The sequence below is a fragment of the Oryzias latipes genome, chromosome 16 (assembly GCF_002234675.1).
Source record: "Oryzias latipes chromosome 16, ASM223467v1".
Lineage (NCBI taxonomy): Eukaryota > Metazoa > Chordata > Actinopteri > Beloniformes > Adrianichthyidae > Oryzias > Oryzias latipes.
The window spans coordinates 19,352,094-19,367,571 of record NC_019874.2 but is presented as its reverse complement, the minus strand read 5'-3'; the positions used below and the strand labels follow the sequence as shown (position 1 = coordinate 19,367,571).

The 15,478-nt window shown below is 39.3% G+C and overlaps 2 protein-coding genes across 4 annotated transcripts; one reads left to right on the top strand and one right to left on the bottom strand.

Moving 5' to 3' along the window:
• Window positions 1-488: 488 nt before the first annotated feature.
• prpf31 (pre-mRNA processing factor 31) lies at window positions 489-4,608 on the top strand. Its single transcript, XM_004077928.4, has 14 exons — window positions 489-661; window positions 931-1,143; window positions 1,224-1,284; window positions 1,375-1,458; window positions 1,553-1,650; window positions 1,848-1,954; window positions 2,088-2,257; window positions 2,353-2,510; window positions 2,608-2,697; window positions 2,773-2,900; window positions 3,352-3,424; window positions 4,018-4,146; window positions 4,225-4,323; window positions 4,398-4,608. Exons 2-14 carry the CDS (start codon window positions 931-933, stop codon window positions 4,509-4,511), a joined length of 1,524 nt encoding a protein of 507 aa, XP_004077976.1. The 5' UTR covers window positions 489-661; the 3' UTR covers window positions 4,512-4,608.
• A 926-nt stretch (window positions 4,609-5,534) lies between these two features.
• On the bottom strand, window positions 5,535-15,403 carry cnot3 (CCR4-NOT transcription complex subunit 3). Of its 3 annotated transcripts, none has more exons than XM_023963820.1 (18): window positions 15,121-15,403; window positions 14,341-14,411; window positions 14,084-14,151; window positions 13,917-13,991; window positions 13,727-13,816; window positions 13,320-13,448; window positions 12,932-13,027; window positions 12,621-12,840; window positions 12,410-12,540; window positions 12,155-12,211; window positions 11,024-11,924; window positions 10,813-10,918; window positions 10,556-10,706; window positions 9,732-9,837; window positions 9,379-9,577; window positions 7,374-7,506; window positions 7,146-7,271; window positions 5,535-6,343 (listed from the first exon to the last, which is right to left on the bottom strand). In XM_023963820.1, exons 2-18 carry the CDS (start codon window positions 14,363-14,365, stop codon window positions 6,245-6,247), a joined length of 2,712 nt encoding a protein of 903 aa, XP_023819588.1. In that variant the 5' UTR covers window positions 14,366-14,411; window positions 15,121-15,403; the 3' UTR covers window positions 5,535-6,244. The 3 variants fall into 3 exon arrangements, with proteins under 3 accessions (XP_023819588.1, XP_023819587.1, XP_023819589.1); XM_023963819.1 differs by having other exon boundaries at window positions 14,978-15,124; XM_023963821.1 differs by having other exon boundaries at window positions 10,565-10,706; window positions 14,978-15,124.
• Window positions 15,404-15,478: the final 75 nt, after the last annotated feature.

Here is a 15,478-nt window from a genome sequence, read left to right as displayed (position 1 = left end):
TAAAGTTTTTAAGTTCTTACTTTGTCCCATCACTTTTGAATACGTTTTTTTTAACAGTTTGTCACAGAAACTTACTAGTCATTTATTTAGTTATTTGTTGTTGTTTTTTTAACTTCTCTTCCTATTATGTACAGGTAGCTTTTAAGGGTCTAATAAATAATATAAAATAAATTAAGAATAGAAAAATATTTTTAAAACAATATTTTAAGAACTACAAATAAAAGAAGAGTTATAGTAAAGTCATTTTCGGAATACTAGAAAAAAACCTGTGTTTTTATTTTGTGGCCTGAAATGTAACTCCTTATTCGAATAAATATGTATTTAGTTGCGACCTACTACACATTTTTTAAGAGAAGGTAATTAAAGCAACCAAGTAAACTCATAAAGACCGAACATTCATTTTTAGAAAGAAGCCCGTATGTTATTTTCTCATCTCTTAAGGAAAGGGGATACTTACCCATAATCCCATGCGGAAATCGTGACGTATTTATTCTGCGACAAACCACCCGGATCGTGAGCTTTATGTTGTAAACAGGAGCAAGAAGCCGCACAAGTAGCATTACCTATATTGGCTTCTATTAGAACCCTTCCTGTCTAAAGTGACTTTTAAAAAAATATAAATATATTTTTGTTTTGTTTTACTTCATTTTGAAAGTGCGACGTAAGTTACTATTTTTCAGTGTTGAATGACGTTTGGTGAACGTTTGCTAACTTTAGCTAGCTAACACAGAATAGCAGACTGATATCAGTTTTTGTTTTTTTCAACGGGATGTTTATAAAAAATAACACTGATAGACTTTCGTTAGATCTACTTCCTTTTGAAAATAATTGCAATAAACACAAATTTAACAACTGCCCACACTTTTACTCTCGTTTAAGCTGAAAGATGCATTGTTAGAAGATGGATCATGAATTTTACTCTGATTGCAGATGTCATTGGCTGACGAGCTTCTGGCTGACCTGGAGGAAGCTGGAGATGAGGGGGAAGATGGGCTGTACCCAGAGGGGGAGGAAGGAGGGAGTGATGGAGAGGGGGCTTCAGGGAGGACAGAAAGACTGGAAGATATCCCCGAAGAGATGGAGGTGGACTACAGTAAAACTGACAGCATTACGTCTATCGCCAAGCTCCGCAATAGCAAACAGGTCTTTGTTTAGCTGACTCTCATAAAGAGTTCCTTTTTTTCACTACCTGAAGGCAGTCCCTTTTAACTGCTTGTTTTCAGTTTTCAGATATAATTGAAAAAATATCTGGATATATTGGAAAACAGCGCAAGAATTCAGATGGTGAGTGTTGAAAAAATGTGCATTTTAACAGAAAATGTTACTGATTTACTTCCATTTCTTTTTCTCCTGTTTACCTGTATTTTCTTTCAGTTTCAGGACCAGTTGAGGCTGACCCAGAATACAGGCTGATTGTTGCAGCCAACAATCTTACAGTTGAAATTGACAATGAGCTTAGTGAGTTGGACTTTTATTGTGCGACAAAACCTAATGAAGAAATTGGATTCTTTCAACTGAAAGTGTGAGGTCTGTGTTTCTCCTGTCTTTTCAGACATCATTCACAAGTTTACAAGGGACAAATACTCCAAGAGATTTCCAGAGCTTGAGTCTTTGGTTCCAGATTCTTTAGATTACATTCGCACAGTCAAGGTTTGTTGATCTTAAAAGATAAGTTTGGAGACGTTGAAGTTACCGGATATCAAATTTTTGATTTTGTTTTTCTTCTATTAAAAGAAAAGATTTGCTGAATGGTTTCCATTATTCTGCATAGGTTTGTTTTTTTCTTTTTGCATCTAACCTCTAAATCTTCCCCCTTTTTTTGTTGTAAATGTGTGCTTCGTATAAAGGAATTGGGAAACAACCTGGAGAAATGTAAAAACAATGAAACCCTGCAGCAAATTCTAACCAATGCCACCATTATGGTCGTCAGTGTCACTGCATCAACTACACAGGGGTAAGTTTAAGAATGTTGGTACTTGTGTCCTATTACAATAAACTTTTTTTTTTAACATTTCCATTATTATGTCTGTTGTTTATTTTATTTACATAGACACTCCCTTTATATATTTTATTGTTTTCCTCTTAAGGTCATTGCTAACGGAAGATGAGCTGAAGCAGCTTGAGGAGGCTTGTGACATGGCTCTGGAGCTCAACCAGTCAAAACACAGGATATATGAATATGTAGAGTCCAGAATGTCCTTTATAGCTCCAAACCTGTCAATCATTGTGGGAGCATCGACTGCAGCAAAGATCATGGGTGAGGAAGTGAAACTATCTAGAAAATATCAAGTTTTTTTATGCCCATACATTTTTTTTTCTTACTTTTGAATTTTTTTCCCTGTTTGGCTGAAGGCATTGCTGGAGGCCTAACAAACCTCTCAAAGATGCCAGCCTGCAACTTGATGCTGCTGGGAGCCCAAAGGAAAACTCTGTCAGGCTTCAGTAGCACATCGCTGCTTCCTCACACGGGCTACATCTACCACTGTGATGTTGTGCAGTCATTGCCTCCTGTCAGTACACCATATTCAAGAATAACAAGTACCTTTTCCACATCTAATGTTTGTTTGCCTTAGTTATCTCCTTTCCCCTTTTGTTCTCCCCCCTCAGGACCTTAGGAGGAAGGCAGCTCGTCTGGTGGCCGCGAAATGCACTCTGGCTTCTCGAGTAGACAGTTTCCACGAGAGTCCAGATGGAAAGGTAAACATCTCAAATTAAAGGAACATTCAGAAATATAATTTCTGTCTCTGTTATTCAACTCCCTTTGTAATGCAGGTTGGCTATGACCTAAAAGAAGAAATAGAGAGAAAGTTTGATAAATGGCAGGAACCTCCACCAGTGAAGCAGGTCAAACCACTGCCAGCCCCGCTGGACGGACAGAGAAAGAAGAGAGGAGGAAGGAGGTCAGTCACTTATGGTTATTAGTATTTGATAGAATTGCCTGTAAATTCATCAAAACCTCTGTTTGTATTATAAATATAGTCAATGGCTTCAAAACTATTTAAGGAATTTTATAATTCTCAAAAACTGCTCTTTTGCCAGAGTTCTTTTAAAAATATGCTGCAATGTAATTGTTGTTTTAAACATCTTTGATATAGAAATACTTTTGTCTAACAAAGAACTAACTAAATGGAGAAATACAATTATTTGGACAGCCCTACTCAGTTCATTTTTGTCCAATTAGTTTACTTTGAAGTATTTTGTAATATCTTAAACTGCAGTACAATCAATTAATCTGCATAATTGTGACAAATGTTGAATTTATCACAGATGTAATGTTTTAGTGAAAGAGATATTGAATGTGTTTATTAGTCAATGCTTTGGTTTGAGCTGCCCTTTATGTTTGTTCTGTAGGTATCGAAAAATGAAAGAGCGCCTGGGGCTGACTGAGATCAGGAAACATGCCAACAGAATGACCTTTGCAGAGGTTTGTGGATTGTCTTAAAGCAGCTTGATATTTACTTTTCTTAGTATGTTCTATATTTTACCTTATCATTTGGTAATCTATTATTTAGCAGCCACAGGTTGTAGTCAAGATGATTTTTCATGAAAGCACAAGAAATCTAAAGTACAGCTCCCTTCATGTTATTGAAAAAGCAAAATGAAAAATGTCCATGATAATTGAAGTATGAGATTGATTTTAATTCATTGCAGTTAAGATTTTCCTCTAAAACTTTGGCTCAGGATCGGTTATTTGAAGGAAGATTCAGGACAGATAAACTATTGAAGTAATTCTACCCACCAATGATATTTCATCATCCATGTGTGTGATAACAATAGTTATGCTAATTTTTTTTTTTTTTTTAGAAAACCTTTCCAGTCCAAAAAAAGCTTTTTAATGGAAGAATTCCTGTTTTTTCCCCACGAAGAGTTTGACCTTTTTTTTCACTTTGAACTCATAGGAAAACAGTTTTTGAATGAATATTACCCAGCACTAGCTGGAGTCCCTTAACTAGTTTTGCAGTTTAATCTTACACGAGTTTGAGATTTTTTGTGTGCATGTTTGGAATGTTGTTGCAGATTGAAGATGATGCGTATCAGGAAGATCTCGGTTTCAGTTTGGGGCAGCTTGGCAAGAGCGGCAGCGGCAGAGTGAGGCAGGCTCAGGTCAATGAAGCCACCAAAGCAAGAATCTCCAAATCCCTGCAGGTAATGAGGCTTTCTGAATCTGGCTTGAATCTGTTCCTTTCCTCGTTTGGTTCACCTTTTTGTCTTTTTCTGCAATAGAGAACATTACAGAAGCAGAGCATGACCTATGGAGGAAAATCTACAGTCAGGGATCGTTCCTCAGGAACCAGCTCCAGTGTAGCGTTCACTCCGCTACAGGTAATGTGTTTAATGTAGCGGTTTTCCTTTTCAAGCATTCCTTCAGATCAGTCACTTATCTGTTTTTGCTGCAGGGGCTGGAGATTGTAAATCCACAGGCTGCAGAGAAGAAGGTGGCTGAAGCAAACCAGAAATACTTCTCTAACATGGCAGAATTCCTCAAAGTCAAGAAGGAAGCTAAGAATTAAACGCAAACATGTGAATCCTAAACCGTCTTAAAGTGATGATGTATCTGAAATTGTACGTGCGTCAACTGTTTTTATTTCAATAAAATATAAAAACTGAGGTGTTTGACATTACAATCCTTTTTTTTTTTTACATGTAAAACCAAGTGTATGTGTGAAAGTCCTTATTCCATCTCAGAATGACCGGGCTTTGGACATCACAACAGTTTCTAATTTCATAGAAGTATTTATTGAAATGTTACAATCCTTTCATAACCCCATGTTAGGACATTGCCCATGCAGAAACTGAGATGAGGGACAAATAATGTCAATCCTAAATGTAATTTAGGATTTTCTTCACTTTGTGAAAACACTTAAACCCCCCCAAAATGAAATGTATAAAAGGCAGATCTTAAACCCTTCAATGCATTTTATTTTTTCCTTCCCCCCCCCCAAAATTTTCTGAAAAATCACATCAATTGCAGTACATATCTTAAAGTTTTCATAGCTGCTTAAATAAAGGGGAAAGGGGAACACCGACTGTTCAAATTGCAGAGAAAAGGAGCCACTTTTTTTTTTTTTAAACCAGATTCAGTCATTCTGGTTTCCCTGGGTAACCTACGAACAGCCACAGCAGATTAGACATGTCTTACTTGACTGTGTATTATAAACCACCAAAACTTGAATAATCTGTAAACAGATGCATCAGTGTACATTCATGTAATTGTTTTGCTTAAATATTGTGGTAAAGGTAACAGGAATAAAACATGGGAAGCTGCCCCATCTAAATTTCAATGTATTTCTCAATGGTGTGTGTGGTTAAGGTGATCTGGAGAAAAGCTACATTCACTACACTTTCTGCTCTTTGAGCATTGAGGATGATAATCCTCAAAGAGCACAACAGGAAGTAGAGAAATGTCTCAAATCCTACCGCTCTAATTTACAAATTGATCAAGTGTGCACCAGCATGAGTTTTAATGACATGTTCTTATTTAATTGGTTACGTTAAAAACCTTCTATTAGCAAAGAGAGGGAGTCAGAGACCAGTTCAATTGCATAGCAATTTAATCCATGTCCAATAAGGACTCTTTCCCTGTCACAGGGAGAGGCCCTGTGGTCACTCTCAATCATCTTTGAATCGACCAAGACAATATCAATAAAACTATTGATAACTCACTATATCTTCAATAGTGACCATATTCAACAGGCATTGTAGGGTCTTAAAAGAAGCCATTCCTACACACCTTAACTAAATGTCCACTGTACATCCCCATTCTAATCCACCAAATTACAGTAAATACAAGATGGGCAGTTTGACAATTAAATCCAAGGGTTGGTTGTTGTTTTTTTCTGTGTTTGTGTGTCAAGTCATTTTTAGGTGGGTGACACAGAGAAACATGTTCAAACGGAAGAAAAACAAAACAAAACATGAGAAACATGCATGGGGTAGGCTTTCCTAATGCCACATACTGAGTGTGCGCACAGACAGGCACAAATGCAGATCTTCAAGGAGAGCCCTCCCAGCTCATGCAGCACAGTGCATTTGATCAGACCCATAGGGTCTGCTTCCTCAAAGGCAAAGCACGACACGAGGAGAAAGGGCTACGTGCTGAGATGCAGCCTATACAGACACCGGTCTCCGTGTCAGGAGAGGATTTCTACTACACATCACAATCTCTATCCACAGTTTGGAGTTCAGTCTCGGAATGTCAACAGCAGCATGTTTTGTCTTTGTCCTTTTTGCGTCCCTCTGTGCGTCACTGCAGGTCTCGGTCTTCAAGGTACCTGTACTCAAAGGTGAATCCTTCCTTTTTCCTCTGGCCCCATTTTTCATAGTCGAAGTAAATGTAAGTGCCCTGGAATTACAGAGGAGTGAGCACAAACTATTATTGGACTGCAGCAGAAAACGACACGTTCCAGTCCGACTCCGATCATCTTTTCATCTGTTTTCAAAGAGTTCCAGAGGTCAAAAAATGTGTATTTTTCTAGGACATAGTTTCTGCAGAGCAGCAGTAGTTTATTACAGATCCAACTCCAAGTGGAGGTGAATTTTCTTCACCAGTTTTACCATGGAGGAACCCCGCCCCTCCTTCCCTTTTATACTCAGGGAAGTATATACTCAAGTACTCAGAAATGCAATTTTAAGCTTAATTTTCTTAATTTATGTCCTCCATCGTGAGAAAAATGCCACAAGAACATGTTAAAACCACCAAAAACACTTTCCATGGGATTGGGTCTTTCAAGCAGGAAGCTCCTGTTTTACTGAAGACTAAGGTCGAGTGAACGTGAACATTTAAAACACTGCAGCTAGATTTAAACCCACCATATCACTCCTGTTCACAGAACCTTAAACTGGCTTCCAGTCACATTTAGAAATGTTTTTTAAAGGAACTGCTGCTTCATCGTGCGAGACCCAAAAACCTTTCAAATCTACTGCTGATCAGGAAGCCCAGAACTGATCATCTGGCAGAAAGCCCAAGCCGTGAGTAATTTTATATATATATATCAACATAAACACAGAGTGGAGATTTTAGGAAGATCTGAGACACTTTATATCTTTTTAATTGACAACAGTGGTTCCTATTAGAATCCATGTTGTACTTGTGTAACAGCACTGAACCGGAGCTTCAATACAACTGGAAATGAAAGAAGTTGCACCTGCTCAAACTCATCAGTGATAGTCTTGGGCTCCTCGTGCCTCTGGAACCACATCATGTACTTTGTGTGAAATCTCCATGACTGCTTCTTCAGAGCCTTGGCAGACAGATACTGAGCCTTGGTTCCCTAAAAAAAAAGTAAATGAATCCATTGAGTTCAGCAATTGCAAAAAACAAACAAAAAGGAACATGGGGGGGAAAACAGCTAAGTGAAGAGGTGTGTGATTACCTCCAAGTAATAGAAAATGAAGAAGAGAGTTTCTGTGGACAGTCTCTGGTAGAACTCTATGGAGTCAGAGTGATGAGGAGGTACCTGATGGTGGTATGGCAAAGTGGGGCATGGATTCCTCATAAGGTATTGCCTTTAACAAACAGACAACAACGATCAACACATCAAATAACACAAACTTATTTTTACATAAAAGATAACTCATGTCTTCAGCAACTAAGTCCCTAAGTACTAAAAAAAGAAGATTTTTTCCAACTAGATGGCTGCCCTGACTTAGAATCAGATGAAACGGAGAACCAACAACTCTGACATGGGAAACTACACTGGACCTTACCAGCCTGGATGCTGCTGATTTCCTCTTTTTTATTCTGGGGCCTTGGTTTTCTGAATGTTAAAGCTCATTTTGTTTGTGAAAGAGGACTTTGGAGCATAAAGAAAGAGTCCAGGTCTTTAGAATTTTCTCCCCAAGCTATAATAAAGTCAGATGTGATACAAAATGTGTTTACGCTTTAATCTCCTCCTACGTAGTAAGTAATAGTGAAAAAATATTTTTCCTCTTACTCCTCGGATGCTAGAAAAACCTTTTTGAAAATAGCACCGCCCACTTCCCAATTCACGGTTTTTCGTAAAACCAGTTTTCCGCTCCCTATATATATATATATATATATATATATATATATATATATATATATATATATATTAATTATTTTTGTCATAGGAGATGAATGACACCCAAATTTGAAGACCTTTATCACAAAAAGTAATATAGCTATTGGTATGAAACCTAATGTGCAATTACTTCAGAATATTCAATCCATGCTATATTAATTGTGGCTCTATTGCGCCACCTGGAGATAACCTGTAGCACAAACGCATTTGGGCCTTAATCTCCCAGAGCAATAATTATAGGAACACGCTTATATTACCCTTTGATTCCTTCTATGGAAGAAAAATGCAAAATATGGATCAGCCATCTACACCTAACTAGATTTTTTTCACAATCCACGATCTTTCGCAGAGCACTTCTTTGACTCCTATGCCACATACTTTGACCAATCCTTGCATATTTCTGGATATAACCCTATTTGGACCATCACAAATCCACTGGGACCACCCATTTTGCATACATTAGAACAACTAATGCAAATTAGAAAGGAGTGGTTGTTAACTTGGCAACCCTGCAGCACCTATAATCAACATAACCTCACCAACTTTTAAAGAGTTACTTTCTCAATTTAAGATAACTTGGCATAACAACAATGATGCCAATGTGTTTTCTCTCATATTTCTAAAACTGTTTGACCTAAAACAATGAAACCTGATGTGCACGTTGCATGGAAGCTCTTTAATACTAGCAGCTTCAAAATGTTTAAAAACAACATTGCTTTCAGTAATCAGACGCAATTTCTTTAAGGAATTGCAAATCTGGTTTCTGTATGGAATCGTAAATTCGGACACCCCGAAAAAAAACCCAGCAAACGTCTTTTATAGTGTGCTAAGTAGTAAGTGAAGCGTTTTGAGTTTTCACTAAAGTAAACTATTGGCACTGAAGCTGAAAGTATTGATGACAACTCCAAGCTGCAATTATTAGCTACGCAAGACTGGCCTTCCTTTGCTATAAAATAATTATGCCCAAAGAACAGATGTTTACATAGCACCTAAAAAACAACCCTAAAAGAAAAAATCAATGTTTGGGTGGTAAGGTAAAAAAATCCTGTAGTATTAAGTTTGTGAAACTCAGCAAAAAAAAAAAACATAGTGTGACTTTAAAAGCCACCAATACATCAGAAAAAAAGAATTGTACTATGTTCACAATTCAAGAAAGAGGAGTTGTCTGAGTTTGGCTTTCTGCCATCTGACAATCGCTCAACCAGATTTTCACCTCTGATCAAAAACAAGAATTTAAAGTGAAAGCTGGATCTCTGATGACAGTTAATGACACTTTTGATAAAGAGTTTCCCTCTTGTCATGCGACTTGGGTGGTTGCTGGCTGTCGGCGCCTTACCTGATCCTTTCAGAGTCTGAGGGGTGTGGCATGTGCGTCCACGCAGCCTCTTGCATCGCCTGTTGGTAGAGCTGGTCTTTTGGCAGAGGGGTTGGACCCAAAGGACAGACCCCTAGTGACGGGGGAATGCTGACCTCTGACACAGATGACTGAGGGGTGGAGGGTGTACCAGGAGCTGCAGATGAACTAGAGAAAATATCTACAGCAAAAAGAGAAAGAAGAAGAAGAAAGACAACTTAATTTAGGCCCAGATGATGTATGGAGTTAACATTTTTTTATATGTGTAAAACAACATTTTTCTTTCGACATTTTACAGAAGAAAACACGAGTTAAAGAAAGAAAAAACTCCTGACCGTTCCGACTTCTGTCCGTCAGATGCAGGTTGGGAATCTCCTCCAGGCCTGATCCCAGAGCTGCCCTCTCAGCCATGGCTTTCAGAGAACTGAGAGGCTCAGATGCCTGAGGAGAGATTGACATGGAGCTAATGTGAAAACACTAAAAACACAAACATCTGCAAGAGGAAAGTGTGACAATATTATCATATTAAAGATGACATGACAAGCAGTTGGTGTTCACACTTCTGTTGGTATGTCACAGCTCAGTGTTTCCTGTTTACAAATCTGGTCAACAATCAGCTGACTGGACTTTTTGATGTTTTTAAACAGCTTATTATTCTATGTCTACAACTTCTTTTCCTTTTGTGAGCTTACATTAAGACAATCCTTTTTCAGTTTCATTTTTTTAAACTTCTTTGAACAACTACAGATGCCAGAGAAATTACAATTGTAATTAAAAGGGGGAAAATATCAATGGATAAAAACGTTCACAGGAGGAAATGCAGATGTGTTATCATGAAACATTACTGGATTGAGTTTTTTGTGGCTACTCAAAGGATCCATGTTTCATTCAGGCCTTGCTCACTGCAGTGGCTGATGAGGGCGATTACAGGGACTGAGGCATCGTTAACTACCTAATGAGCCTCACCTGTGTTTACCTTTCAGACATGGTGGGCCACCGGTTAGCATCCTCACCACCAACCACTGACTGAGAGAGGCTCAGTGGAACATTTAGTGAAAACGACTTTTAATTAGTCTGGCTAATGTCAATGAAATATTTCCCATTAAGAGGCTGTTGCTACACATGGTTATAAGTACAAAGAGAATTGAATCTTGCTCACTTGGCTCACCTTGAGACCCTCTGAGGCCTGTGTATAGGAGTGAGGCCCATTGAGGAGACTGCCTCCACCAGGTGTACCATCTGAGAACGAGGGGGACGGAGAGCTGGGAGGCAGGGTTATGGAGCTGATTAAGCTGGGACCATTGTCCATACTGTGTCAAACACAATACAACAAGGGAACATGATTGACAAATTAAATCACAACTTTTAAGGGTTAAGTCTGATTAATTTGTTTTTTTTTTTGTGCAAATGACTTACGGCTGACTGGTTGAAGAACTGAGAGATGAGGGTTGGCTGTTTTGTGACTGGCTGGGTGTGCTTAGAGCCGATTCTGTGGAGCTCTCGGCCACAACAGCACTGTAACCTGAGAGTAGGTGAGAGGAAGGGGTACGAAAACATCTTTAAATAAAGAAAAATGAAGAAAAAATGGAGAAAAAAAAAATCACACAAAGCAGTCACATCAACTCACTTGTGCTTCCATTTTGCTTGAGTCCACTTGGTGGTCTAGCAGGAGCGGCGTTCATTCCAACTACTCCAACGTTTCCTCCATTTCCTCCCAACATGCTCACAGCTCCAGTAGTAGAGCTGGCAGAGCTTGGGGGCACCTGAGAGGCACCAGAGGTCACACCCTGCCCGGAAACTAGACCCAGAATACTCCCACTCATAGAGTTATGGGATGAGCTGGGACACGACAGACCGAGCCCTGTCCCAGCCCCATTTGTGGTGACTCCACTGGAGCCAGAAGTGGAGATAGAAGTGCTGCTCTCCACTGAATTACTGGACTGAGTGGTGCTGCTCAGACCCAAGCCCCCTGATGCTGCTGCCTGAGCATAAGGGGCAAGTGTGGACCCAGAAATTAAGCCAGCCATCGTGCTTAAAGGAGTAGGATGGCCACCCAAGCCTAAACTTGACATTTGGTTGGCACTGCTGGTCCCTTTTCTTAAATCCAACCCCAGTCCAAGTCCCAAACTGGATGTGGTTGTAGGCCCGGCTGTGGACTGAGAAGTGGGAGCTGATGAGCTGAGTGTGCTGGGTGTTGGTAGAGAGGGTGCAGTGGACATTGGGATAAGGGGGTTGTTGGGCGGGCTTGGGGTGTTGTTTGAAGGGATAGAAGGTTTTGTCTGAGATTGCTGCTGCTGCTGTTGTGACTGGCTTAAGGATTGAGATTGTTGCTGCTGCTGTGTCAACTGATGCTGATGCTGCTGCACTGCACTGCTGAAGCTGCCTATTAGACTGCTGCTCGTGGGAACTGTGGTAATGCCTCCAACCACACTCGCCATGGACACAAGGGAGGAAGATGAAGAGGACCCAGAGGTTGTCGAAGAAGAAAAGGATGATAGTAAGGATGGGGCGCCGTTCTTCACAGGTGACTGAAATTGAAAGCACCAGCAAAAAATATCTCATTTAAACAGTGCAAAACAACATCTCCAAAGGCAAACAGTGTATGACAGAAATATATTGTCATCATAGAGCCCAGAATGGGCAGGAAATGGAACTAACACCACCAGAAGTCTCCAATCATGATCCAACAGAGCCTGAAAGGCACCGTGATGCTCCAGGACCAGGGGGGAAGAGTACACTGTTCAGGAGAGCCTCTCACCTGACTAACTTCACTGTCTGTCGACCGTCCCCTTTTCTTATCGTCTTCCGAGTTCTCCTATAGGAGCAGATAATTTGATAAAACAATCCACTTTTGAAATGTTGCAACAACAGATTAGAAAATGGATTAAACACAGGGTGGAATATATAATGGTTAGCTAAATATATATTTGAGATGTGTACAATTGAGAAAGGTCTCCCCAGCATCCCTGTAACACATTGAATTCAGTTTTAAATGTACGAAACTTGAACTTACAGTAGTGCAAGTAGCCGGGGATGGCGGGATGGGTGAAGAAGAGGTGGTAGAGGTGGGAGTGCTGCTAGAGTGCAGGTACATCTCATCTTCATTGCCCTGACCAGAAGGAGATGTTGCGACTAATGCTGCGGCTACAAGGAGAAACTGTGGTCATTAGGTGGCGTGTCTTAAACAAATGAAAACATACCGGAAATTTCCATGCGTTACTTACGGATGTCTTCCAGGTCCAAGTCATCATACAAGAATTCATTTTCTTCAAAGTCTGGATCTTGGGAGGAATCTATGTAGTATTCCACATCATCCTTGATTTTTTGGATTGCATCCACAGGCACGGAGTCATTGTCCAGCATTCGTAAAATTGTCTCCAACATGCGAATGTGAAATCTGTGTCTCTCAATCAACCTCTTTAGTTCATCAATTCGATCTTGCTTCTAAAAGACAAATAGAACAGGAGCCTTTAAGTCATTTTCAAAAAAATGAATTGACAGTTGTAGCAGGCAACCCAGAAATGGAGGAACTTACTTCTTTATCCCCCTTCTTCTTTCGTGTTTGAACTGAGAGAGATTCCACCTCACTTTCAAACTGATCCACCTGCATGTTAAGAGTGTCTATTGTATTCTATGGACAGAGGAGACAGAAACAGATTAATTGAATGTATATGAACGTGAAGGTGACATTAAAGTGTTACCAATGGATGCATATTTCCCACATTTTGCCAGAAAATTACATAAAGAATAAGAGCACCTTGACTTTTTGTGTAGACAGTGGTTTGTTCTTCTGACAAAGTAGTTTATTAAAATACCACTGTTTTAACTTAGTTCCTTTGGTCTGGTTTAACCTTTTTCCCCCACAATTTACCTCAAAACTAGAGCTTTTCAAAATAAAAGTTGTAAAAGGAAGTGAACGTTACTGTTAGCCATTGTCCAGTTTCCTCCTTCTCCCTCTGTGCAGGATCCACCTTCTGAGCGAGCCCCAAGCCTTCTTTAGAGTAGGCTTTTGTTTTTGTTTCACGTTCCACCACTTTGAATCGCTCCATTTGCTGGTGAAAGATGACAAGTCTCAGTTTTAAATTCAGAATGCATGTATATAAATTAGTAATAACGAACATATCAATGAATGTAAATTAACTGAGAACATGTGGTTCTGTATGTGGCCGATTGGAAAATCACCACTGCATTTATTTAGTTTTATTACCAAATGTTGTCAATGCTCTAAGCAAATCACCTGAAGCATTGAAACTTAACTCATAATTCTGTAGTTGTGTGTAAGAAAGTGTTTTTGACCAAAACTGTGTCTCAAAAACTTAAATGACCATACCGTCTCTATGAGTTTGCGATTCTCAACTAGCTGCCTTTTGTCTTTGATCTCATTTGAGGCCAGCCATGTTTTTATTTGATCTCTCAATCGCTGAAAGAACAAAGAAAAAAGATTAGACAATCCATTTGTAATAAACTTCTTATAAGACCTTTTAGTCAACAGTTTCATTAAAATAGACAAGTTGTCTTACCTGCAGTTTTTTTATCTCTTTTTTGAGGTCCGCCTCATATTTTTCCTTCTGGTTTGCATTGGCTGCATTGTGGAGCTGAAAAACACAAACAAGCGAAACACAATGTTGTACTGCTTTGTGACAATAATGCAAGCTTCCATTAAAAGTTTGAGTTAACAGCTTCTTACCTTTTGCCAAATATCTTCAAACTGTTCTACACCTTCAGCTACTTTTTTTAAACATCTATCGATCTCACCTGCAGAGTCAGACAATTTGGTCAAATATCGCTTAAATTCGTGCATCAGCAATGTATAATTACATTCAATTATTCTGTGACATCTTTGGGAAAAAGATAATATCAGCACTGGTGGTTGAGATCTCGAATTAGAGAGCATGCCACTGTGCTTATCCTGGGCAACATGAACAGTTTCAACAACTGTGTTACCTTGAAGTTTTCTTTTGTCAGCCATGGCTTTGATTACGACAATGTCCACATTCCGTCTGTCAAAAAGTTAGCTTTGTAAAGAAACGAAAAGACCACATGTTGATTTATGTTTGCAATCATCAGAAAAAGATCACTATCCCACCAGGGAACCAACTTGAACTCACTTAACTGACATTAACCCCATTTGATTAGTTAACAAAACACAATCGCTCCAGTTTTTAAACTTTCCACGCATATTTTGACTAATCCCTGTTGTCTACACTACAAAATATTGTTAGCATTACAATATCAGCGACATTGTTATCAACAAGAACAGCCTGCTAGTGAGCTAATGTTAATGTTAGCTTGGAGCTAGCTCGACCACTTCGCTCGGTTGCAACCCAAGTCTGTGTCAAAACATTCGCACCACACCACGTTTAGGGGTGTATTTCACAATCATGCATCATAACTCTAGGGCCCAGAATAGCTTTAATAAAGTGGAAAAGAAAACATAACAGAACCAGTAGTAATCGTCAATATGCTAGCTAATATGGCTAACTGACTTGCTAGCAGCTTAGCTAGCCAGCTAACCATTTAGAAAAAAGGGAAACTGGGTCAACAAGACCAACTTAGATTTATACTTGTACACCACAATTACCTAGGGTAGGTATTTCGTATGTCTTTTTCAAATACAGGCAAAACTAGTTCCAAAAAGTCTTCTTTACTTCCCAAATGTGTTTTCTTTTCGACAAGCTCGCTCACTGTAATGTAGCTGAAGATGGACGGTAGCTAAGATCCCACCTCTGCATTTTGGTCCCGCCCCACGTCCGCTCCGAGCGATGTGATTGGACAAAAGTCACGCCAGTTACTGACAGAAACGCGCTGGAACAGATATCAGCCATTGGCTCAGCAGTCAGATGAATTATGACTGCATCTAATGGCAACAATGCCACAACCGCTTAGTCTGCTTTATGCGAGACACATTTCTGCATTTAAACAAGAAATCTGGAAGTTTCACTGGATATTTGTTTAAATTTGACATGGCATTTTCCCTCCCGAATTCTGACAAGTAAACGCATCTCAGCAAATTTTGTTTCTGCTAGAAATTACCAATTTGTATGTTCATATAAAAGTTTTAGAGAAACCTAAAATAGGAGGG

What these genes read in the sequence shown, in the direction of transcription:
- prpf31 (XM_004077928.4), top strand. Translation starts at nt 931, where the DNA reads ATGTCATTGGCTGACGAGCTTCTGGCTGACCTGGAGGAAGCTGGAGAT. An exon ending in ACAGCGCAAGAATTCAGATG is followed by an intron (nt 1,285 to 1,374) that starts GTGAGTGTTGAA and finishes ATTTTCTTTCAG; the next exon opens with TTTCAGGACCAGTTGAGGCT. An exon ending in AAGAAGAGAGGAGGAAGGAG is followed by an intron (nt 2,901 to 3,351) that starts GTCAGTCACTTA and finishes TTTGTTCTGTAG; the next exon opens with GTATCGAAAAATGAAAGAGC.
- cnot3 (XM_023963820.1), bottom strand. Translation starts at nt 14,365, where the DNA reads ATGGCTGACAAAAGAAAACTTCAAG. An exon ending in AAGAGATAAAAAAACTGCAG is followed by an intron (nt 13,817 to 13,916) that starts GTAAGACAACTT and finishes TTGTTCTTTCAG; the next exon opens with CGATTGAGAGATCAAATAAA. An exon ending in TCACTGATGAGTTTGAGCAG is followed by an intron (nt 6,344 to 7,145) that starts GTGCAACTTCTT and finishes CTGTAATTCCAG; the next exon opens with GGCACTTACATTTACTTCGA.